Raw genomic sequence first — 26,877 nt, forward strand, 5'->3', positions numbered from 1 at the left:
GAGACGACGGCCCCTTAGCGACGACGACAAGGTTGGCTTCAGAAAAATTTTAGAGTTTTGTCGTGTTTGGTTAGGGTTTTAGTTTAGTACTTGTGGTGCCCAGTTCGTAAGATTTTTGGGGAAAAAGTCTCGTTTGGGGTTTGCAGATTTCAAACAGTCAATTGCAATGGATTCGAGCCCTGCGACTCCAAAATGGAATCTCGAACGCCCCTTTCTCACTGGCCGGTTTCATCAGGTAGTTTTCCTTTTGAATTCCTCGATCTCTCTTTGTGAATTTCCTAATTAATTCTTTTTCCTTTTTTTTTTATTAAGGAAATCAAGGTCCCAGCTCATGCTTCAACTAATAGGCCCTTTTCGATGGATTCCGGCAGGTATTTCTCGATCCGAGCGCTTTCATTTCATCTGCATTTAGTGTTCGAGCTTGTTTTAAGCTGGTTTCTTGCAGTCGTGGAACCCATAATGTCGTCGGATCTTATCCTGTTTCAGTTCAGGTGATTGTTTTTCTCTTTTGACTTGGTTGTTATGATCAAAAGAGGGTTTTTGAGCTGGTTTGATTATTTATTGGAGTACGTAGGAGCTTTTGGTCATTGATGATATGCTCTCGGCTCTCGTGGGAATCGAGGGACGATATATTTCGATAAAGAGAGTCCGTGGGAGAGAAGGTCATGTTATATTTCAGATTGATCAGTCCATGGACTTTGCTCTCCAGGTAAGGTCCAAATGATGTAGAAGATTTGGTATGCATTAAGTGTGACAAAACTTTAAGGGGGGTTTAATCGTTTTTTTATTTTCTTCGTGGTGCAGGAAATAATACAGAGAATATTTCCTCTTTGTGAGGACTATATACTTATCAGTCAATTTGTTGAGTCCAGGTCGCATTTTAAGAGTGGACTGGTCAACCATGCATTTGCTGCGGCTCTTAGAGCACTCCTCTTGGTAAATTATCTTAACATGGAACTTTTACCAGTTGATACTGCATTTAAATGCTTTTGGTTTCTGATATTATTTCATTGAAGGCCACCTTAGATCTTCAAGACTGCATATAAAGTTTTTGGGTTACTAATTACTAGCATTACTTGAGAGGGTATCAATTGGATTCCATAGGTTAGTTTTATTTTTAAGTCCGAGTGTTGTAGTTTTATTTTTAAGTCCGAGTGTTGACATCATTAAATAACCAACACATGTAATTCCATCAAGTAACTTTAGTGTGTTCTCGTTGGTATTTACTTGCATAAAGAGTTAATATATTACTTGTCAAGTAATTAAACTTCCTTTACGTCCTTGACCCTTCCAAAAAGATGTATCATCATTTTCTCTTAGATGGTACTTTCAATTTTTTTAAAGTAAAGCTGTGTGGCATACACAAATATTATCTTCTGCATATTTGTTACATTATGACTAGGCCACTAAGGAATCTAAGATTTGCTCGTATTTAAAAAAATTTCTTGTCGTTTGATTGCAAGAAGTATGATATAAAGAGTTAATGGATATGCTATTATAAGAGAAAAACACAGCATTCCGCTTTGCTTCTTTCTTGAAGAGCTATTATACCAAGTGGCAAGCTAATATATCTTCTTCATAAGCTTCTTTACAGCTATCTACATTTGCCTTGGACCTTCTGAAATATGAGATTCTTCTTTGATGACAAGTTTATCTTCATTTCTATGATCATACTATCAAATATTATGAAGGCGCTAAATTTATTCATGGGGGCTGCAAGCCTGCAACACTTCACAAGCGTGTTCTTATGTAGCTTGTGATACTTTGCAACTTTGGTTTTAATTAGCTAATTTTCTTACCTGCTGGCTCTTTGTTTCTTTAGTGAATGGGATCTGGGTGAATCCTCATTGAAACCTGGAGCATTGTCTTTTTTCCCCTTATTACAACAGGATTATCAGGCCATGGTAGCGCAACTGGAGCACCAATTCCGTCTTGGACGACTTTCTGTTCAAGGACTGTGGTTTTACTGTCAGGTCAGACATTTTTCCTTACTGAACTCTCCATGCTAGTAGACACTTTCCTTTTCTTTAATTGCTACGTTCCTGTTTGTCTAACTTGCAGCCAATGATGGGATCATTGCATGCGTTGTCAATTGTAGTTGAGAAGGCATCTTCAAGCAATGTTTCAGGCTCTGCAATGCTTAACCTCTTGCAAAGCCAGGTAAATATCTCTGAAGTCTTCATTTGAGGCCCAAGTTTTCTCATTGCTTTCACACCTCTTCTGATTTTTATACATTGTCTATGTAAATGTGTGCCTATTTGTGGTTACAGATTTTTTTTTTTTGTTTCTTTTCATTGAGAGCTAAAAATAGACATGTTGTTTATTGCTTGTAACATAATACCCAAAGTTATTTAGTATTTTCCTTTCTTGTTATTATCTTACTCCTATTGCAGTCCAAGGCTATGGCCGGTGATAATGCAGTTCGATCATTGCTGGAAAAGATGACACAGCGTGCAAGTTCTGCATATATGGGAATATTGGAAAGGTATCTATGGTATAGACCTTGGTCAATTATATCTCTATATTGCTCCAGGTTGTTAAGCTAACTGTAAATTCTACAAAAAAACTTCCATTATGTGTACACTAGACTAGAGTCGTACTTGTGCTTTCTTTGTTCCAATATCTTCTCAGAATTATGTGTAAATTATTTTTAATTAATGTTCAGCATGAATTGATTAATTTATTTGCTATACTTGTGATTTTATGCTAATATTTTCCCTGCTGTACTGGAATGTAGATGGGTCTATGAGGGGGTTATCGATGATCCATACGGTGAATTTTTCATTGCTGAGAACAAGTCTTTGAAAAAGGTACTTTCTTCGAATTTTTCTTCATGCACCCTGCAGCAATAGCCACTTTTTAAGCCTCTTTGGTTTTTGTTTCTCAGGAAAGCCTCACACTGGATTATGATGCCAAGTTTTGGCGTCAAAGGTATAGCCTTAAAGATGGTATTCCTAGCTTTCTTGCTGGCATTGCAGAGACAATTTTGACAACTGGAAAGTATTTAAATGTAATGAGAGAATGTGGACACAATGTTCAGGTACACTGCAGACTTTTGTCCCTGTGAACACGGAGAACACATTTTACTGAAGCAACTGTAAACAAGATTTGTTCAGTAGCTAAGGCACTTCTTTGTTATGTTTAGGTCCCTCAAACAGAAAACTCAAAATTGATGAGCTTTGGATCTAACCATCATTATCTTGAATGCATTAAAACTGCTTATGACTTTGCAAGTGGCGAGCTCTTAACTCTCATAAAAGAAAAGGTGGGATATGGTATTGATCTGTTTCTGATATCAATTTTTCTTGAATTATTCTAGTTTCAAAAACCTATTGTTTATTAAGTACCTTTGCATATTATATCTTAGTTCTTTTGCTAGTTGTTAACCTTAAAGATAATCATAATGTTTATACAGTATGACCTAATTGGGAAGCTGCGGTCTCTGAAGCGCTATCTCCTTCTGGACCAGGTACTCCAATATTTTATCTTCATCAGTACAACTTGCTTATCACACACTCAAAATATTTAGATGTATGATGCTTTCTTATTCAGTAATCTGAGATTCACAATATACTTTGTATTGCTTTTTTTTCTTTTTCACGTGCATTGCTCTATTTAGTTTTCTATTTGTTAGTGGTATGGTAAATTACTGTCTAGTGCATCTTACTTAGATATATGTGTCTTTTTTATATCTATCTGCCGTCGAATTAATTAGTTGTTTGTGACACATAATGTTTCTTTCCTGGAGTGACGAACGGAAAAGCCATATAAAACTATGAAAATTTGTAATTTTGCACTATATTTTATTCCTTCATCCTTTTGTCATTTTCTAGTTATAGCTTTATGCAGTTTCAGAGTTCTATGTAACTTACCCTGTTCTTTTAAATTTATATATTGGTGTTATGAATTTAAGCTGATACTGTTAAAATAATCAGTCAATGCTAATTGTGTTTTTACAGGAGATTTTGAAGTATTATAACTGTAATGTAACTCTTTGCTGAACGTATTTTTTGCAGGGTGACTTCTTGGTTCATTTTATGGACATTGCTCGAGACGAGCTTGCTAAGAGGCCTGAAGAGATTTCTGTTGAAAAGTTGCAGGTTATTTAATCCTCTTATCTTCTGATTTTCCAACATTCAAGTGCAGCAGAAAATTTGTTTTTAATGTTCTACAATGTAACAGTCTCTCCTTGACCTTGCTTTGCGCACTACTGCTGCTGTGGCGGATCCTTATCACGAGGAGTTAACATGTTGTGTGGTATGTTTTAGTGCTGAAAATTGCAAGAAATAGTTGGCTGCTATATTAATATCTTCATCCCTACAGGAAAGAGTTTCTTTGCTCAAGAAACTGGCCACTCTGAAAGATTTGGAAAGTTCTTATCCTTCAAATTATGCAAATCTAGTTTTTGAAGGTGATGACCAGCTGGATCCAGTTAGCATTACTGGCTTGGAAACATTCTCCTTGAGTTACAAGGTAGTTTCCTTTATTCTTGCAGCGCTAAATATTGTTCTTCAGATTCTAAACTAAATCAGGATAATCAAATGTCAGGTTCAATGGCCACTGTCACTTATTATTTCAAGAAAGGCCTTAACGAAATATCAGCTGATTTTTCGGTTTCTGTTCCATTGTAAGCATGTCAATCGCCAACTTTGTGTGGCATGGCAATTACATCAAGTATGATACTCTTTTTTGTTTATATCATTCTACCATATGAATAGTATTTCTTTCTTTATGTCTATGTGGGAAATTATGTTGCAGGGATTTCGTACCATCCACAGTATGGGCACCCCCATTTCGCGATCTTCCATTCTCTGTCGTAGCATGCTGAAATTTATTAACAGCCTTTTGCATTACTTAACCTTTGAGGTGATCATTTTTTCTCTTGTCATTATTATGTAGCATATGCACCAGTTCAATTGGAATCTTTTAATATTCTTTATCTATCACATTCAGGTTCTCGAACCAAATTGGCATTTGATGCATGATAGGCTTCAAGCTGTTAAAAGCATAGATGAGGTTCTTTCTTTTGAGATTCCTTTGCTCAACCACATATTGTTTGCATTTGTGTGCTACTTGATATAAAGATATGTGTGCAGTTAATTGATAGTACATTTCTTTTAACTCTGTAATACAGGTCATCCAGTTCCATGATTTCTACCTCCACAAATGCTTAAAGGAATGCTTGCTTCTCTTGCCGCAAGTTCTGAAGGTCAATTTTCTGCCTAGCCTTCTGTTTCACTTTTGTTTCTCTGTAAGAAATTAATGTTTTTCGTATAAGTATCTTGTTCCAGATACATACTTTTCTGATATTTACCTGATTCATACTTCCACTGAGCAATACCTAATGTTTATAGACAGGTACCTCTCTGTTTGGTCACACTCCCATAGTGTGACTATCAGCTAGTCAAGCTCTGGTTGGCCCAGGTCATCCATGCCTTGATTTTCATCTTTAAGCTAAGACCCAAGCCCTTCCATACCCTAAAATAAACTGAATTTTCGCTAGCCTTGCAAATCATCTAGTAAGTCTTCAAGCAAGGTTAGGCAATTGGGCTTTATCACCAACTTGAAGTTATTATCAGGGACATCCACATGTGTTTGGCGATTAGGCTTAACTTTGTGAATTATTCTTGCTTCTATAAAAGCACCGTCTATATGTGATTTTTTAGATCTTGAATAGGCCACGAGCACATCCCTTGACGTAGATCAAGCAAGTTATAAAATTCGAACTGAGACTAGGCTATTACCCAAGTTTTCAGCAAGTTTGCTCACACCTATCTTTCCAAAAAAGATCCATGAGTTTTTTTTTTTTTTTCATTTTCATAGTCTGAATCAAGGAAAATTTGTCATTTCTGACATCAACTGCATCACTGTAGCAGTTACTTCACATTTCTGACAGTCTGAAGCCAGGAAAATTTATCATTTTCTTCCTCTTGGGTACCCTTCAAGTTTCGACTATCCTAATCACTCTTATCTTAGTCTCCCAAGGACTTGTTCGTGTATCATATTTCATAACCAACCATCCAACTGTTCTTTATACTAATTTCCGCATCACTTCACGTCTATATAGATTAAGAGCACACTTTCCAGTTACAAATTATATAAAATGCAGTGCTCTGCGTAGATTACTAATCAACATGCTGTGCCTTCTGAAATAACTAATACTTCCAGCCTTCTATTCAAACCCTAATTCAGCACGAGCTGACGTTAGGTTATTGATGGCTTCAATTAAATTTTTTATTCATAAAATATTTTCTCCCTGTTTTAATTCTTCTTTAACCTATGTAAAGCAGAAGGTGGAGAAACTGAAATCAATATGCCTACAATATGCGGCCTCCATACAGTTGCTGATACCGGCAGCCTATGCTTCTGACATGGATAATGGTTCCTTTGGAGTTGGAAAGTCTAAAACTAGAAGATCAGCACGATCTAGTAATCGGTCACTAAAAACTGCAGCGGAAAACAACACTCTCTCTGAATCCGTGTTGTAAGTATCCATACCCATTTTACTTTGGTTTAATTGTACATAGGACCCCTGTGTTGCCACTGGTTTGTACATATTGTGCCTGTAGCTTCAATTTGGCAGATAGACCCTCTGGGTTAAATTTTTCCTCCTTTACCTAGGTGAATTTTTAGTAGGTATTACCCCTGGGTGAAATTAGTGATTTTAATTAGGGTAAATGATTTAAGAAAAATTCACTCAGGAAACTTTGTCTGCCAAAATGAAACTATAGAGCTAGTAACTTCAATACAACAATCCGACAAGGGGGTCTATGTGCAATTAAGACCTTTTAGTTTTTTTCCGAAATGTGCTGGTTCTCAAGTGTCTTTTAGCAGCATTATGGAGAATGATAGATTTTCTGCGTGCAACAGGAAATTTGAGAAGGAGTTCAATGCTGAGCTTCAGAGTCTAGTGCCTATTTTGAGCAACAATTCACAAGCAGAGCCGTACTTGACTCATCTTGCACAATGTATTCTGGGTGTGAGGAGTGACCAGTGACTCTCCCTGGAATCAATTCCATATAAAAATTTGGCAAGTTCGTACGCATATTTGTATACATCGAGATTGATTAGAAAGAGTAGCTTCCTCTTGATTTCCCTTGGCAAGTTCACTTGCAGGTTTATACAATAGCAGAGGTCTAGATTTGTATTATTGCTTTCTGACTTGCTAAATGCAGCCAAGTGAGGTTGAATTCCGTTGTCTCTGATTCGAGATAGATTCTCTCGCCTGTTTTGCTTTCGAATACAAACCATGAATCGTCTCTTCAATTATCTTCTATGAATGGGGATTTGGAAAATGTATAGGTATTATGATACATGTTTTAAATAAATAAAAAATTCTCATATAAAAGTCATAAATATTTTGGATATACCCTAAAAAGTTGAAATCAAATATCCTGTTTCAAATGCAATAACATAGAGTCAGCAATTCCATTAGTCTAATTGATACGTATATTCGGATACAAAATAAGACAATTTTACTTTGTATTCATATCCTTACCTTCATCCAACCAAATATTAAAAACGCTATCCAATCTGCATCTATATTACCGGTATATTCATCTGCGCATGTCCTTCCGCATCCCCAGCAACCAGGATTTCACAATTTGTCGACAGATGAAGAGTGATTGAACATATCGTTAGAGGTACCAGTATAGGCAATACAACTACATTCATACGCTGTAATCATATTATCCACATAACACAAAAACACACTTAAAATGTCAGTAAACATGATGAGCTCATTACCTCCTTCACTTGTCCCATTATCAAAGCAAATCAACACTAAGCATTCGTCATCAGTGTACTCCTGTGTACGTTTGAAAACAAATATAAGCGCATACATGATAACACCTGACCATCCTAAATTCACAGCTTTTTGCCTTCGGCGAAGCAATTTGTGAAAGGATAAAGAAATCAGGTGCGCTTCAGACCTCTCAATGGCCAAAGTGAACCCTCATAGTCACATAAGCATATCCAACAAATTCTTTCTACAAGACTAGTATATAAACAATCATAACTCATGTATAAGATTACAGGTGGCTTTTGGACAACAATTTTCGCTTCTAACCAGAGATTATATAGAAAAATAATGCTCCACAAGCCACAAGTGAGCTTACTATCTACCCGAATGGCCTTAATACTTCATATCTGTATCGAACTTAGACAGTGTAGGATTGCTGAATTGTGTCAATGTCCAAACCCTTGAGCCTTACCACAGACTCCACATGGCCCTTTAGTGTGTGTAGTTCTCTGAGCCTGCACATAAGCAAAGCTAGAAATTAAGACAAAAACAGCCAAAACTCAAACTTTAAAAAGAGTTAATTGCGATAGAACCCTGTAGTTCTATTGTTAGGTAGACCGCCTGAGTGAATTTTTTTAATTACCTATTTTTACCCTCAGAAAAAGTTTTTTTTTTTTTTGACAAAGCCCCCTGAGAATAAAAGAGTCAAAAAATACTCGGGGGTTCTATCTGCGATTGGGTGATAGCACCGGGGTTCTATCAGCAATCAACCCTTTATAAATACCGATGATTATATATTTGCACATTAGTTACTCAAGGTAAAGGTCTAGATGTTCTCACCTTGCGATCTCTGCACGTCTCTTGGCCTCTTCAGCCATCTGATTGAGATCGGTGAAGTTGCTTCTATCATTGAACATCTTGGTATCAGGTGGTTGAAGTCCATGAAGAGTTCTCTGTGCATGTGCCCATTTGAGCTCTCTTGCTTCCTTCCCGAAATCTTTCTGCCTCGTGAATGCAATCTGAGCCATTGAGGAAAAAGTCAATATTAATTAATCAATAAAAGATGAAGACAAGGTTATAGCTGGTGAATAGACAGTATAGTACTCTTTGTTCAATGACAAGATCCCATGCCCTCCCGCTGAGAGCATAGCGGATTAAGAATTTGATGATATCGAGTGGTAAGTAGAAGATGAGATTGTACAGCCAGATGATGCCAGCCCAGCCCCATCCAATCCCTTTGATGGCAGCAAATCCCCAGTCAGCATAGACCGCTATCAATGTAGCCACCTACGCAAGTAGCAACATACTTCGAAATAAATTCAGAAAGAAATGGTATTTAGGGGGCTGATTGATTGACAGGAAATACAGCATGCAAATGTTGCAGTCAAGTTTCCATTTCCAACGTTTGGTTAGTAACAAGATAGTTGAGAATGGTAATTAAATTTCAACTTCATAAAAATGAAAAAAAATCAATGCAGCATTGTTAACTTAGTACGTTCCAACTGAGAAAATATAGATCATTTACAATTGCAGATAAACAAACACTTAATTTGCAATATAATTATATTTCCTGCAACAAAGAAAGCTGCAACGAGCAGTACTGTAATTGCAAACAGTTCTCACAGAAATCTCTGACAAGTTGCAGCACCTAATTGAGAAGGGCAATATCATGATATCGTTTTCAGAGGAAAAAATAGAGAACTTACTAATTGAGCAATGAAGAAAGCTGCAACGAGCAGGAGACCAGGCCGCTCAACAAAGGACCAGCTACGAGATCGGGTCACGAAGATAAGAGCCTGACTAATGGTGCTCACTTGTAGATAAACTGCTGAGGCGAGTTTCTGAAAGTCATCTTGAGCTGTTTTCTCCAGGCTCTCCACATGGAACACACGCTGGTGGTAAGATTCAAGAAGCAGAAAATATTTTGTGTCAGTAGAAAAAAATACAACAAAATTTTCTAGACAATTTTATTTCTCAGTATAGAAGTGCATATACCGGGAAGAAGTTAGTTTGGTATGCAACCCAGAAGAAAATGACCGTCATCATGGCCAAATAACCACCAAGAATGACCCCCGTGGCAAAAATTTCTGAAAGCTTCCAGCTGTCAGGTAACGGAGATGGTTTCACCCTATCCTTTGAAATTGTCATGATAGTACCTAAATGAACAAGAGGTCACTTAAGGACAGGTTCATGTTGGAAACAAAAAAATACAGACTACAGAAACCAAAAAACACAGACCACTAAACTGACAACAAGATATATAAATAACACCAGATGATGTAAATATACTAGGAACATAACATTACCGTCATTGAGGATGGCGATGATGAGGACCATGAAGGGTGGAAAGTCAAACTTCCATATAAGAGCCAGAAGCATGAATCCAAGCTGTAGAGTTGAAACAAGTGCTTATAACAGATGAGGGGGGAAATGAATAGTTCTTTCAAACAACAAAGAAGATTAAAAACACTTGAAAATATCTTAATTAGCTCAACATACAATTACAAACATCTATTTATATACTCGAGTACCAACATCACAACAATGCTGCCAAGAAGTGACTACTTAGATTTTTCTTAAAGAGAGAACTTGCAGAGACTGGTAAAAGGTTAAACAACCAATAACCCTCCATTTCACGATATTACAGAAATGAATCATGCATGACCATTAAGGAACAGGAACATACCACTATGCGGATGGTAATAGAAACTGCATAAATCTGCAAAAATATAAAACCATTTTAATAAAAAAAATCATGTAAGTTGTGAGGCTTTTTTATAAATATAATGATAATTACTGTATAATTTTTCATCCTCTGGAAAATTGCACGGCTGGTTAGGACAGCACTTATTATAACACTCAGGCCCGGTTCTGTAAGAACAATATCAGAAGCACTGCGAGCAGCATCGGTAGCATCTGCAACTGCTATCCCAATATCCGCCTTCTTGAGTGCAGGAGCATCATTAACACCATCACCAGTCATACCACAAATATGCTTTCTTGCTTGCAACCGTTTGACAATCTCATACTTGTGTTCTGATAATTGCAAAAGAAAAAGAATGATAATTAAATACTGCCAAAGTAAAAGTAAGCCTACTAGCAACACTGATACCTGGAAATACACCGGCAAAACCATCAGCTTTCTCTATAAGATCATCTACAGGCAAAGCTGCAATTGATTCATCCTTCGTCTGGCCCAACAAAGCTGAAGAAGGATACATGTTTGTGCCCATTCCCAAACGACGGCCTGTTTCCTTTCCTATTGCAAGTTGATCACCTATAAGTGAACAAAGATGCCTCACTTAGTCAATTTCTGAAAATTGGAAGAGATGTGAACAAATTGATGGACAGAGATGTTCTTCAAGATGATTGACATAAAAATATGTAAATACCATTATCCAATACAGGCATCAATCTCGGAACATCTAAGACATGTCACATAAAAATCTATTACAGTCAAGATTTTCAGAAAAACCATTTCATATCTCTGAAATTTTAGTATATCAACAAATAAAGCACATCAGCAAACTGAAATCTCATATCACAAGCTCAGTTGAATTTCAGGTTGCTTACTTGGTTTTGGATTTAAAACCTGTCAGAGCTTCCACACCAGGTGAAAGTAGCCCTTCTATCCCTTGTCACTAGGGGGAAACTCTTTTCCCCCTCCAAATGAATACAACACTACTTTTATTTTGCTCATTCTTCAGGAATTTATGTCGTTAAAAACAGAAAACCATGGGACAGGACTTCATTAAATATGGAAGGGGAATACCTGTTTATTGTTTGAATGAGAATGACATGGCCCATCATTACTTGTTTGTAGCCGAAAAACATTCAAGGGCTGCTCTAACATCTTCCAGTAACCAGATTTTTCTAATTTGGACTTCCTAGTTTGTAGCTTTAGAGGCGTTTAAGGTTTGTTCTAACCTTCTCTAATGATCAGATTTTTCTAGTTGGGATAGTCAAACCATCTAACTTATAACTTATCTGATTTCGCACCATAAAGATGCCAATTGTTCTTTCCATTACTTAAGGGGTCTAATGGCTGGAATATGACAAAGTACTATCCATTAATATGTCAAATTCCTCATAAAGATCTTTTGCATCACAAACAACTTAGTGTACAATGTCCCACTACATTATACAGCAGTTTGCCTCCAGATTTGACTTTTAATGTAAGTCAAAAGCTCAAATAAATAAATAAATAAAACCTGTGATCATCTTGACATTGACACCAAGGTTAAGTGCCCTTCGGATTGTCTCTGCACTATCATGTCTTGGAGGGTCAAAAAGTGGCATGAGACCCATAAACTGCCATGGACCTCCCGGACTGTCTTTACTTCGCTCTGGAACTTCCTGATCAAGGCATATAAAAATCATCCAAATGCGACATAAATAAAAGAATTGCTAGATCATGAAAGAGAAGAAGTTTTGAAACTTGCAGACAGCTACACAAAAGTGTTCATACTTTGACATACATATAGGTTGTAGGACAAGGTAATCGTCCAAACTTCAGGCATGAGCAGACGCAGCTATGTGCATATTTGACTCCTATACATGCATGTCTCAGGTTGTTTCTTATATATGAAATATTTTAATAAATGGTCCACAAAACAATAAGCTTTTTTCAAAATGATGCATAAATGACTTCACCTTATAATAATGTGTAAGTTAAATAATGGTTACTTTAAGTATGTGTTTGATTTAGACAGATAGATAGACATGATGTCCTACTGTGTCTCCATATACACCAATTTTTTGGTAGTAAAGATCATTATACATCGCAGAAAAGAAGTGTAAATACAACAGGAATGTTTTACCTGATATGCTACAGCAAGCGATCGAAGTCCACGCTCTGCAAACTTGTCAATCACAGCATGGACCCTGCGCTCTATCTCTGACTTATTGTGTGCAAGATTTAAAATCTACAAGACAAATTTATAGCTAATTATGGAGTTTTTATCTACAAAAAATACAGAGAAACAAGAAAGAATGAGTTTTGTGAAGCAATTACCTGTTCTGGAGCACCTTTGCTGACACGATGCCATTTTCCATCCGAGTCAACATAGGTTAGGGCAGTTCTCTTATCGGTCGGATTAAACGGCAGAAAATGTACCTCTTGAATACCAGCACGAGCCTTTCATAACAATGGATATGATAAAAAGATTATTAGTTCTTCAGTTTTCTTCCAGCATGTACAAATCTACGTATATGGTTAACTTAGATTTACCTCTTTTGGGTCAGCAAGCATCCCAACAATAGCAGTATCGATCGCATCTTGATTTTCAACCCTTGATGCCCTACCAGCCATTAATATAACAGCATCTTGGCTTACGCCTTTTACAAAAACCTGAAATAACAGATTTCAGAATGTCCATGCAAGAGAAAGCGAGGTTTTTTTGTTTAGTTAGTTCCTGAAGATGACTTCTCATGGTAAGAATGAAGACTGACCTCAACAAGGTTCTTGTCCACTGTTAACTTGTTCAGAGTAAGGGTTCCTGTTTTGTCACTGCAAAGGACATCCATTCCAGCCATTTCTTCAATAGCAGTCATCCTTTTTGTTATAGCTCCCTGTACCATACACAAGTTGTCTCAATTCAAACTGAGAAAATCATTAAATTTTGTTAGGAAAAGCTTAAATTTTTTAACTGAAATCATGTGTTATCATCCAGAATATAATCTCTATAGATAGTACGATTCTAAGGAAGCACGTGTTATCATCCAGAATATAATCTCTATAGATAGTATGATTCTAAGGAAGCAACAAACTATTCCACTCAACCTGCTGAGATAAGCGATGAGATCCAATTGCCATTGTAACAGATAAAACAGTGGGCATAGCTATTGGAATCCCTCCAATGAGAAGAACCAAAAGATTGTCAATTCCAGGACGATAGGCTCGATGTTGGATTGGATACATGACTATAATCTCTACAAACATTCCAACCGCAATTGAACATATACAAAAGTTCCCGATAGCAGTCAAAACCTATTAAATCACACGAAAAGCAAGAAGTCATTCCTCATATATCAAAGATCAATCTGCAAGAGCTTTTAGGTTTCCAACTTGCCTTTTGGAAGTGACCAACTTGGTTCGTGGAGTCAACAAGATGTGCTGCCTTGCCAAAGAAAGTGTGAACACCTGTAGCAATGACAATAGCTTCGATTTCTCCCTGTTTACAGGTTGAACCAGAATACACACCATCCCCAGGACCTTTTGTTACAGGCAGAGACTCTCCAGTGAGGGCAGACTATTTATATGATACAAATATGAGAAGAAAATAATCAGCTCAAACAAATAAACATACTTAAATCTAAAATATCAGAAACTAGAACATGATGATAAGAACCTGATCAATTTTCAAAGGATCTCCCTCAAGCAGCCGGGCATCAGCAGGGACGATATCCCCAAGCTTGATACTGATAATGTCTCCAGGGACAAGAACAGCTGCTTCCTCCTCACTCCACCGACCATCCCTCAAAACCTTAGGATTTTTTATGCATGTTCCATTTTAAATTTACAACCATGTCTTGTTCATATAAACTCAAAAGTAGAAGTGAAAGAAATTTCAAAAATTTTAAAAACCTTTGCTTTGGGAGCAAGACGAGCCATGAGGGCAGCCGCAGCGTTGCCAGCATTGTTTTCCTCAATGAAACTGATCGTTGAATTGATCACCAGCAAGGTTATGATTCCTACAAAGTCTTGCCAATCTGGAGGCTTCCCCTGATGAATAACATTTTACAAAAACTGGTAACTTATGAACAGAATTTTGAAAGGTAAATTTTCGCCTAAAAAAATCAGCTTCATTTTGTATGCTTTTGTATTATTATAATTTAAAAGAACAAACTTTTGTTCAGATTACAGTAATACAGTGAAAATTGCTGAACATGAAGAAGAATTAATGAAATTTAAAAAAGGAATAAAGGAAAATCAGCCATCAAAGGGATGGACTTTTCCCACGTTGGCTGATTTAAATTTCCTCACTAGACACATTGAGCTATCTGAGACTGTGACAAGTAAAAGAATAAAGCAAAAAATGGGTTTACATAAAATTTTGAAACAAAAGAGGAAGAGACTAAGCTTAAAGGGGAAAAAACATAGCTTGATTACCCTTCAAAAAGAAAAAGAAATTTTCAATGAAGAAAAGTGACTCAACTTTCTTAGGAGTCTTTCTATCCAAATCTCCACTCTAGAAGAAGGCAAAAAAAAAACATTATAAATTGCAATAAAATGGTAATAATTCTCACCCCTCCATTGGCAAGGGCAATGGCCATAATAGCAGCAGCCTCCATGACCCATGAGAGAGGGTTCCACATAAACCCCAAGAACTTAAAGAACTTGCTCTCCTGCATAAAAAAAAAAAGACCCAAGTCTCGGATCAAAACAAACCATAAAAAAAACCACATTTTTTAGCCAAAAAAAAAAAAAGATCAAACCTGCTTCTCTTCGAGCTTGTTGTGTCCAAAAATGGTGAGCCTCTCCTGAGCAGCCTCGCTGCTGAGCCCCTCCCTACTGCATCTCAGATTCTCAAATACCTCTTCAATTGGTATATTCTCCTAAAAATCCCAAAACAAAGTACACATAAAATCAATAAAAAATCAAAAAATGAATTTTGGGAAATCAAAAATGAGGGTACCAACCAAATCAACAGCTTCTTTGAGGACGGCCTCTAGGACCTCCGACTTATCCCCCATCGTCGCCCTCTCTTATATATATATATATATATATATATATATATATATATATATATATATATATATATATATATATATATATATATATATATATATATATATATATATATATATATATATATATATATATATATATATATATATATATATATATATATATATATATATATATATATATATATATATATATATATATATATATATATATATATATATATATATATATATATATATATATATATATATATATATATATATATATATATATATATATATATATATATATATATATATATATATATATATATATATATATATATATATATATATATATATACTAGTTTTTATACACGTGCAATGCACGTGATTTAATACCATGATTAAGTATTTTTGGCAGTTTGTGCTCATTTTTTTCTTTAAACTCTTACATCCCGATTATTTTTTTATGTTTGTTTAAATGGGATACACCCAATTTAAATTTTCATGTTGATATTTGAATTGACAAAAAACAAATATAATTTAAAAATAATTTGAATTTTCATATTATTTTTGACCGATATGAAACTAAGCTTTATTTGAGAAAGTATAGTATTGCAAAGTGAAAAATATTAAAATAGTGTTATACAAGGAAGGTGAATATTTCAAACCAATATGGCAAAATGATTGATTTAAAGTATGTTAAAACGATGCAAAAGAGAATATGAAGTTTATTCCTAATCATTGATAGACTTCATAAAAAAATATAAATTAAAGATTAATGCTAACTCTAGTATACTTTTATACGATAAAAACATCCACATAAGAATATAAAAATACTGAAAAAAAATTCATGAAACTCCCTTCTAAAGATTCATATTTTCACTCAAAATAATTAAACTATTCTATAAAATATTCAAAAAATATTGTTTTTTATTTCTTCTATTTTATTTTTTATTGAGTTAAGATCAATCCTTCTTCAGGTTTATCATTTATCATTTCTCGGGCAATTCTAGAGTATTGTCTTCATCATCTACATCACTTGTGACATCAGGCTATTTTGTATTTTTATGCTATTATCTTTCCTGGGCTCGTTAATTTTTTATCATCTCATTTAACTTTACAAAGAAGTCAAATGTACTTATGATGTTCAACACAAACTGCTCAAAATATAGACTTTGATTTTTTTTCTATTTCAATGAGAATAAATATTAATTTCATATATATAAAATTCTTTGTGTTCCTAATTTATTACTTAAATAAATTAGAAGCTATCTCTTTATTTTCCTCTAAAATGAATTCTTCTGATGTGCATCCAATAAGAATTTCTGTTATTTCAATAATATTACATTTGCTCTATCCCTGTCATTTTCCATAAAGATCTAAACTAAATACCTGCATTATTCATTACCAATTTCTCTTAGATTATAATATTAATATTTAATTTGAAGAACACAGTATGGAATTTATGAATACTTACTAATTTTTCTTATGTCTTCCATGGAGATTTTTTCTTTGATTAGGATAAAGTTATTAAATTATTTTTTAATGTAACTCATTCAGTGCTTCATTAATAGATATGTCTTATGTTAATGTCAATTCAAGTGATTCATTGACGTTTTTGTTGGCCTTCTTGTTTTGATGATGATTTAACAAACAATTTACATCTAATATTGTTTGTCTAGTGCTTGTATTTTGTTATTTATTATAGACTAACAATATATTGGAGGATGGATGGAATAGAGCTTCAACGATCATATCCAATGGAGGTTGGTGGAATAGTGGTTGAAGCTATGCATATTCAAGTTGAAGATCCAAGTTCAAGCTTCATCCGCAAGATTACCAAGAAGAGCTTATTGAAGATCAAGATCTAGCTTGGGTAACTTAGTTTAGGTTTTATATTATGTGTGTTAAGTACCTTAAGCTCAATATCATATACACACACGTATTTGGTTTGTATGTATATATATAGTTATATATATACATGCATGGTTATGGGTTTTCATGCTTTGGACCCACTTGCATGTTTATAAATATGAAATCACATGTTTCATATTTACTATTGTGTTTTGGTATTTATTGCATAGAATATGCAATTTTATAAAAATATTGTATTCTTAGTTTTTGGACTTAACAATAATCATATACATACTTTATTAAGTCTATATAATCATTGTGCAAAGTTTTGGACTATTTTGCAAAATGATGATTTTTCACAAATGGGAAATGCAATTTGGAAAATTCTTTTTGTAACATGTTTGTTTTCATGTTTATATACATTTCCTAAAGTTTTATTATTTTTGGACTTCATTTGTTATTTCCAACATATTTTCAAAAGTCTCAAAAATCTATTTTTATATCAGTTTTATGCTGTGTCAGTCTTCGGTCGACCGCACCGGTCGACCGCTCATTTGTTCTCTCGTCAGCATGCAGCAGAGAGTTGGTCGGTCGACCGATGCGGTCGACCGAGAGCTCGATATTTTCCATCGGTCGACCGCACCGGTCGACCGACGATTGTCCAGAACAGTTCTTCGTGTTTTTGTTCTTCGCGGTCGACCGCGAATATTTTCGGTCGACCGCCAATAGATCCGTTGGTTCCCAACGGCTATTTTTCTGAGCTGTTTTCTGGGGGCTCTTTTGTCTTTTGCTTGGGGTTTTTGTTGAGATCTTGAGTGGGTATAAATACCCCATTGCTGATCTCTTTTTATCTAGCTAAGAAGTTTTTAAAAGAAGTTTTTAAACAAGGGTTTAAGCTTGTTTAGTTTGGTTTAAGTTTGTTTTGGATTTGCTGTTACAAAGAGGAGTTCACATCAGCTATTGAAGAGTTCATCTTCAACATTTTTTCATCCTCTCTTTGTGTTTATAAAGAAGTTTCCTTAACTCTTTTCCTAGCATTTCTACTATTGTATTTCATATCAATCTTATTGCTAGTTCTTATTGAGTTAAGTGTTTATTGAAATTCATTGTTACACACACCCATATGAGCACTTAAATAAATTAGAAGCTATCTCTTTATTTTCCTCTAAAATGAATTCTTCTGATGTGCATCCAATAAGAATTTCTGTTATTTCAATAATATTACCTTTGCTCTATCCTTATCATTTTTCATAAAGATCTAAAATAAATACCTGCATTATTCATTACTAATTTCTCTTAGATTATAATATTAATATTTAATTTGAAGAACACAGTATGGAATTTATGAATACTTACTAATTTTTCTTATGTCTTCCATGGAGATTTTTTCTTTGATTAGGATAAAGTTATTAAATTATTTTTTAATGTAACTCATTCAGTGCTTCATTAATAGATATGTCTTATGTTAATGCCAATTCAAGTGATTCATTGACGTTTTCTGAATTTTAGATTTATTTCCATCACTTTCCCATTTGCAATGGAAATAACTCAATTCTTTTAAAGTTATCTCTAAATATTCTAATAGTTTCTCCATATGTAATTCCTTGTATTCTTTTACCCTATAAATATTATTAACGTCAAAGATTAAAGTTTCTAAATTAAAATCAATTAATGCTAAGGTATAATATTATAGTGTTTTATCATTTCTATGGATTTAAACATCTATCAATTAATGTTACGAATGTATTTTGGCTACCCCAACTTATTACTAAAATTATATGAAATTACTTTAATTTATATAGTGCCGATAATTTTTAATCTATAATATTTTTAAAAATTTTATCCATTAACCGGATGTTTTTAATCAATTCTTATTGTTTTTGTTTACCAGTATCAACTTAGACTATTCTTAGATGCTGAAAATGGATAGTAAATCCCTAAATTAGAAATTTTAATATATATATATATGAAAAATACCAAAAAATTACACTTTTCTTTACCAAGTTTTAAAATTTTAGCCCATTTTTGTGGTTTTAATCTTTGAGGGTGTGATTTGTAATTTTTAAAAATTTAAAAGAGCTTTTTAAAAAATTTACTTTTAAGTTTGGTAGTTGTAAATTCTATGTTTCATGTGTTGGTGGTAATTTTTTAAATGTTAGTATATTTCTTGTAACTCTAAAATTTTGAGGGTGTCTTTTGTAATTATTAAAACTATAGATTAATTTTAGAAAATATTAAATTTTAGCGGTCTACCAATCGACGAATTTGATGTGTGCTAGTTAAAAATTTTAAAAATTTAGAGTTTTTTTTTACAATTTTTAAATTTTGAAGGAGTTTTTAAAAAAAATTGAGGTTAATTTCGGCAAATTTTAATTTTTTAGGTGTCTAAGGGTAATATCTTGAATTCATCTTATGTTATTTACAAATTTTAGAATTTTAGGGTGGTTTTTTATAATTTGAACTTTTGAATGTGTTTCTATAATTTTTGAGATATTGAGGGTGTTAATTAAAAAATTTAAATGTAAATATCAAAAATTTTAGGTGTATCATGGTAATCTCTTGAATTCAACTGTGTTGTTTGTAAGTTTTAAAATTTTAGAATTTTAATGTGCGTGTCTGTAATTTAAACTTTTGAGGGTATTTTTATAATTTTTGAGACATTGAGGTGTTAACTGTAAATTTTAAATTCTTTGCAAACTGATGTTAATTTTTTAATTTCATGTTTTTTATTTTAAGTTTTGAGACATTGGGATGATTTTTATAATTTTGAACTTTTCAGGGTCTTTTCTGCAATTTTAAAACTTTTTATGGTTTTTTTGCAATACTTCATGTATTATAATATGTTATCTACTTGTAATTTCTTTATCTTAACAAACTAATATCATTTTTATGTTTTATATATTTTATTAATATTAGTTTTTTTAAATTGTTAAGCTAAACATGGTTCACATAGGATTAGGATAAGATATGATTATGATTAGGATAGATTAAGATATAAATAAAAAATTTAAAATAGTCATTTCAAAATAAACATATTCCCAATTTTATTCCCAAATTTCTACCTACTTCAAATTTTATTACGAAAATTAACCTATTTTCTCGTCACGTCAGCATCGTGACCAGAAAGTGGGTCGATTTTTTTAATCGCGTTCCTAATTAATCGGGGTTGATAACCCCGACTAATATGGAGCTCGCCCGCTACCCTGCTATAGTTTGGCAGGTAAATTAGTCGGGATTCGAAATGCCTAATTCGAAATGGACGGGGTTCCCAACCTCAACCATTTAGCAGAGAGTGCCCAACCGCAAGTTAAGAAGTGGGAAATTGGCTAAGGGACACGATAGTCGGGATTGACAACCCCGACTACTTATTCTGGATCCTGCCCCCTATATAAACCAACCGAAACCCTTCTCCTCCAAACCTATTTCTCCCAACCACCTCTCTCTTCTCCAACATCGTCGCTCTCTCATTTTGTTGCTACCCATCTCAATTTTAACCCCATTTTGCGGCTGAAATTCATCGTGAAAGTTTGCTTAAGATCTCTAGAGTAATTTCTCTTCCTTATCTCCTCTTTTAACATGTAGAAATCTACTCAAAAATGAATTTTTAGGGTTTAAACTCTATTTGTGGTGATTCGAATGCTTTGTGTGTTGATTGTTGTAATTGAAATTAAACTTTAAGGGCATAGAATGCTTAATTCTAAGGTTTAGAATTTTCAATTTAGGGTTTAGAATTTTTGGTCAAAATTATATGAGATTATTTTTATCTTGGGTTTTCCTCTCTTATTCGATGCCCTAATAATATTTTTTCAATTTTTTGTATTTAAATGATATAATCTTCTTTTGCATAGGTTGAGCAATATGATTTTTATTGGTTTCTCTTATGGTGGAAAAATTAATTATGGAATGAATAATATGCTAATGTACGTCGAAGGGGTAACGACGCTATTAATGATCTCAGAATCATATAATTATTATGACTTGATTAAGGAATTACACCGAGTTACGGAAATTGACCCACAAGAATACCGACTAAAAATAATATACAATTGGCTCATAACTTTTGATAGAATATCCGCAGTTGAGATCTCAAATGATCATCATATGAGTATTATGTTTTATTTGAGCAAGTCGTAACCAACGGTAGAATTGTTTATTAAAAGGTTATCATATAGTTCATGCCAAATATTCAAACATCTAAGAGAATTCTCACGCATGTTAGATCTGGGAGTTGAGTCTGATGGTTTTTTTCTTCTTTGAGTGAAATGGAGCCGATTTAATTTTAATATCACAGTGGTGCACCTTCATTCGGTGGAACGTCAAATGTCATGAACAATGAAGTCCCTTATGAAAATATAAGGCCGTTAAGAGGGGCAACAATTGAGGAGGATGAAAAAAGCAACGACTCTGAAGGTGAAGAGTAAGATAGTGCACCAATTGATAGCATGCAATTTGTGAGTGAAGATGTTGAAGAGAATCCGGATTGGCCTAATGAGGCTTATGTTAATAATGGATATATTGAGTACGAAGAACCACCCCCGACGAGTTTGAAGATGATGAGTGGATTCATTCTTCTACAGTACAAGATATATGCATTGGCCAAAGTTCAACTCATAGAGGAGATGATGACGTCTCTTTCAGAGTTGGTGATTTATTCAAGACTAAGGACCAATTGGTTGATGCTATTCGTGATTACTCAAAAAGAATGTCAAATTCAAGCAAGGTAAAAGCAATCGCACAAGTTATGAGGCAATATGTTTTATGAATACACAAAGGAAAGGTTGGGCTAAGGGAAATGAAGCTGATTACGCATGTCCTTGGAAGTTATATGCATTTGCTGGAAAGAAACATAATGGGCATTTAGGATCAAAGAATACTGCAGTGTTCACACATGTAGCAATCCAATATTAGAGCAAGATCACAGTGGTGCATCTACTTCTTACATAGTACGGTTGATTATGCTAAAATTAAAGAAGAAGCTTGAACTAACTCATAACCAAAGAGATCAATCCGGGAGTTCATCAATTCATCTCTGTATTTTGGGTATTTGGTCCTTATGAAGAAATATTTATATTTTAGATTTTAAAAAAACATATGCAATTCCACAAATTATATTTATGTTAACAAGGGGAAACTAAATTCCAAGTGGATTTGGACTCCTAAAGACCAATTCAATGGACCCAACATAAAAGGGTATTAATGCTTACATGTTTATATTTCAGGTACCTCAAAAAGAAAAATGGATACTAGATAGTGGATGTTCCAAACACATGACAGGAAATACTCAAATGTTATCTTCAGTTCAATACAAAAATAGAGGAACTGTTACTTTTGGAGATAAGAACAAAGGTCAAGTAATTGGTGTTGAAACAGTAGGTAACATTGATAAACCTTTAATCGACAATGTTTTATTAGTAGATGGTTTAAAATACAATCTTCTAAGTATTGGTCAACTTTGTGATAAAAAATTCAAAATTGTTTTTAAAAAAGATTCATGCATTATCTATGATAATAATTTAACTAATATTTTATTTAAAGGAAGTAGAAAGAAAGATATATATGTTTTATCCATGAATTTTTATTCTAATGATCATTGTTTAGTTGCATCAATTGATGATTCATTATTATGGCATAGAAGATGTGGACATGTTAATATAAAAAATATTTCACGTGTTTTTAAACATAATTTGGTAAATGGTTTGCCTAAAATTATAATTAAGAAAAATTATTTTTTTGATGCATGTCAACAAGGAAAAATGCATAAATCAACTTTTAAACCTAAAGTTGTTTCTACAAGTAGACCATTAGAATTATTACATAAGGATTTATTTGGTCCTTTTAGAATTGCATCTTTAAATGGAAGTAGATATATATTTGTCATTATTGATGATTATTTTAGATTTACATGGGTTATGTTTTTAAAACATAAGAATGATACTTTTGATGAATTTTTTGTTTTTTGTAAAAAGATTCAAAATAAAAAATCCACTACCATTGTCATTATTAGAAGTGATCATGGTGGTGAATTTAAAAATAAATTATTTTCTAATTTTTGTAATAAAAATAGTATTTCACATGAATTTTTATTTCCTTACACTCCACAACAAAATAGAGTTGTTGAAAAAAAGAATAGAACACTATAAGAATGTGCTAGAACAATATTGTGTGATTCTAAACTTCCTAAATCTTTTTGGGCAGAAGCTATTAACACTACATGCTATGTTCTAAATAAAATTTTATTAAGACCTATTTTAAATAAAATAAGTTTTGAATTATTTTACAATCACATTCTAAAAGTTTCATATTTTAAAGTTTTTGGATGTGAATGTTATATATCAAATACAAAATAAAACTTAGATAAGATTGATTCTAAATCTAATGAAGGTATTTTGTTGGTTATTCTATACGCAACAGAGCTTATAGAATTTTTAACAAAAATACTTCAACAATAGAAGAATCATTGCATGTTTCTTTTTATTAACCTTATGTAAGTACTAATAATAATCATATACAATAATCATTATGATGGTGATTTTATTAATCAACCATCTCCTATTATTGATGATACTATTTATACTCATGTTTTACCAAAAGAATATGTAGATGTTAGAAATCAAACACATGAATTGATTATATGTGATATTTCTCGTGGTGTTCAAACTAGATCATAATTGAATTTATTTACACATGTAGCTTTTGTTTCTACAATAGAACCTAAAAATGTTAAAGAAGTATGTAAAGATAATTTTTGGATTATAGCTATGCAAGAGGAACTCAACCAATTTACAAGAAATAATGTTTGGGATCGTGTGCCTAGACCTCAAGATAAATCCATATAGGAACCAAATGGATATTTCAAAATAAATTAGATGAATCTGGTCAAGTCATTAGAAACAAAGCCAGATTGGTTGCACAAGGTTATAATCCAGAAGAATGTATTGATTATAATGAAACCTATGCACCGGTTGCTCGTTTGGAATCTATTAGAATTTTACTTGCATTTGCATGTTTTATGGATTTTAAACTATTTCAAATGGATGTTAAAAGTGCATTTTTGAATGGATTTATTAAAGAAGAAGTTTTTGTGGAACAACCTCCCGGATTTGAACATGAAAGTTTTCCAAATCATGTTTTCAAACTTAAGAAAGCTTTGGAAGGTCTTAAACAAGTGTCTCGTGCTTGGTATGATAGATTAAAGAAATTTCTTTTGTCTTTCGAATTTTATATTAGGAAGGTTGATTCTACATTATTTATTAAGAAAATAAATAAAGATATATTGTTAATTCAAATATAGGAAGGTTGATTCTACATTATTTATTAAGAAAATAAATAAAGATATATTGTTAATTCAAATATATGTAGATGATATTATATTTGGTTCTAAAAATAAATAAAGATATATTGTTAATTCAAATATATGTAGATGATATTATATTTGGTTCTACTAATAATTATCTTTGTTAAGAGTTTACTAAGACTATGAATGATAAATTTGACATGAGTCACATGGGTGAACTCAACTTCTTCCTTGGACTTCAAATCAAATAATTGAAGGAAGGAACTTTCATCAACCAAAGCAAATATACAAAAGAATTACTCAAACGCTTTGGGATGGACAATACTACAAGCAAACGAACTCCAATGAGAACTACTACATCTCTTGACAAGGATGAAAATGGTAAGAATGTTGATCAAAAGCTATATCGAGATATGATTGAATCACTTCTTTACATTACTGCTAGTAGGTCTGATATTATATTTAGCTTTTGTTTATGTGCTAGATATCAATCTAACCCTAAAGAGTCACACCTTAAAGCAGTAAAAAGAAATTTTAGATATCTTAAAGATACTACAGATTTTGGTTTATTTTATCCAAAGAATAGCATATTTGATTTAATATCATATAGTGATGCTGCTTTTGCTAGATGCAAATTTGATAGAAAAAGTACAAGTAGTACGTGTTACTTTTTGGGACATTTTCTTGTATCTTGGTTCAGTAAAAAGCAAAATTCAGTATCATTGTCAACAACTGAAGCAATATACATTGCTGCTAGTTGCATGTGCTCAAGTTCTATGGATAAAACAAACATTACATGACTATGGTATAGTTTGTCCCACATCCTCCACAATGTGTGATAATTCTAGTGCTATTAATTTATCTAAAAATTTCATTCAACATTCACGTACAAAACACATTGATATTAGATATTATTTCTTACATGATCATGTGCTTAAAGGTAATATTTCATTAGATTTTAAATCAACTGTTAAAAAAATTGCAGATATTCTAACAAAACCATTAAAAGAAGAAATTTATGTTAATTTAAGAAGGGAATTAGATATTTGTTCTATGTTAGATTTAAATTAATTTTTAAGATCAAAAAATATGCATACACAACATTAATAGTCAACTAATTTGAATAGTAGTCGACCACATGCACATGCATTTAATATAAGACATTCTGTTGATTACAGTCTAGTCGACTAATAGTGATAGTAGTCGACTAATCTGAAGTGAAAAAGAGTTCACAGGTTTCTGTCAACTATAGTGTAGTTGACTAATTAGCATTATAGTCGATTACATGCACGGACTTTTTCACATATACACAGTTTTCATCATATTGGATCTTTACCTATCAAACCCAAAACCCAATATCCATTTAACTTAAGTTAGATGCATCTCATCCATTCATTTTTAACTTGATCAATCCTAGCACTATATCACATTCATTTTAGATCTAATATTGATCACACATTTGATTTCATGATCTAATCTTAACATTTAATTTCTTACTTAAGAAAACTACCCTAACTCCTCAACTACCCACTCTTTCACTCACCCAAAACCGAAAAGCCCTTCTCCCCTCTTCAGGGCCTCTGATCCATGGTTAGGGCATCATCTCTTCTTCATTTTTTCTCAAAATCTCTCCTAAGTTCTTTGTTTTTCTGAGGTTTTTAGTTCTTATAGTCGACTACACTAACTATTAGTCGACTATTCCTTCTCTAGGGTAGTCTACTCTTTGGGTAAGTTCATTCAACTTGATCTTTTCAAGTTCTTTTGAGTTATCATGTCTAGATCTAAGAAAGAAAAACAAACTCATTCCAACATTGATGATGAAATCATTGTCTACTTGAAAAATCTCAATTTACTTGAAGAATTTAAGAATATCTCATCTTTTGAAGTTCTTCCAGGACGTTTCGTAAATTTTGATGATTTCATACCATACAACTTTGGTTCATATTTTGACAGTGTTGGTTTGCTTGAGTTATTTTCATCGGAAAATAGAAAACCATGTTATTCATTCTTAGTTCAACTCTTTTACACTAATATAGCTCGTATTGAAACAATTAGGGGTACTAAAAAAATTATCTACACTTGTCAAGGGGATTGAGATTGAATTAACACCTAAATCACTTGGAAAAAATACTCAATATCCCTTACAAATGTGTATCTTTTAGTAGTATCAAAATGACAGATCAAAACTTGCTTTCAAATCACATCCTTCTCCCCGGTCAAGGAAAACTCTTGAATCATTCCAACAAACTTAGACCAATTCCTCATTTTATTGCACGAATTCTAGCATATAACATGTTTCCAAAAATCGAGAGTT

General features: G+C 33.1%; 2 protein-coding genes across 3 annotated transcripts; one reads left to right on the forward strand and one right to left on the reverse strand.

The window, feature by feature from the left end:
- Positions 1 to 7,269, forward strand: LOC109834057 (gamma-tubulin complex component 2). Of its 2 annotated transcripts, XM_020401949.1 has the most exons (22): positions 1 to 31; positions 147 to 235; positions 313 to 371; positions 446 to 491; positions 575 to 709; positions 805 to 936; positions 1,890 to 1,973; positions 2,062 to 2,160; positions 2,394 to 2,485; positions 2,738 to 2,810; positions 2,888 to 3,040; positions 3,146 to 3,265; positions 3,416 to 3,469; positions 4,017 to 4,100; positions 4,183 to 4,257; positions 4,324 to 4,473; positions 4,549 to 4,674; positions 4,759 to 4,866; positions 4,954 to 5,016; positions 5,135 to 5,209; positions 6,291 to 6,484; positions 6,871 to 7,269. In XM_020401949.1, the coding sequence occupies exons 2-22, from the start codon at positions 167 to 169 to the stop codon at positions 6,995 to 6,997; spliced, it is 2,118 nt and encodes a 705-aa protein (XP_020257538.1). In that variant the 5' UTR covers positions 1 to 31; positions 147 to 166; the 3' UTR covers positions 6,998 to 7,269. The 2 variants fall into 2 exon arrangements, with proteins under 2 accessions (XP_020257538.1, XP_020257537.1); XM_020401948.1 differs by lacking the exon at positions 1 to 31 and having other exon boundaries at positions 38 to 235.
- LOC109834058 (ATPase 11, plasma membrane-type-like) lies at positions 7,720 to 15,443 on the reverse strand. The gene is made up of 21 exons (XM_020401950.1): positions 15,383 to 15,443; positions 15,179 to 15,298; positions 14,990 to 15,088; positions 14,328 to 14,465; positions 14,092 to 14,226; positions 13,813 to 13,992; positions 13,524 to 13,730; positions 13,193 to 13,312; positions 12,972 to 13,091; positions 12,756 to 12,878; positions 12,562 to 12,666; positions 11,953 to 12,097; positions 10,854 to 11,018; positions 10,539 to 10,777; positions 10,428 to 10,460; positions 10,048 to 10,129; positions 9,737 to 9,897; positions 9,448 to 9,633; positions 8,846 to 9,028; positions 8,582 to 8,760; positions 7,720 to 8,256 (listed from the first exon to the last, which is right to left on the reverse strand). Exons 1-21 carry the CDS (start codon positions 15,434 to 15,436, stop codon positions 8,160 to 8,162), a joined length of 2,871 nt encoding a protein of 956 aa, XP_020257539.1. The 5' UTR covers positions 15,437 to 15,443; the 3' UTR covers positions 7,720 to 8,159.

Source organism: Asparagus officinalis, chromosome 3 (genome assembly GCF_001876935.1).
Source record: "Asparagus officinalis chromosome 3, Aspof.V1, whole genome shotgun sequence".
Classification (NCBI taxonomy): domain Eukaryota; kingdom Viridiplantae; phylum Streptophyta; class Magnoliopsida; order Asparagales; family Asparagaceae; genus Asparagus; species Asparagus officinalis.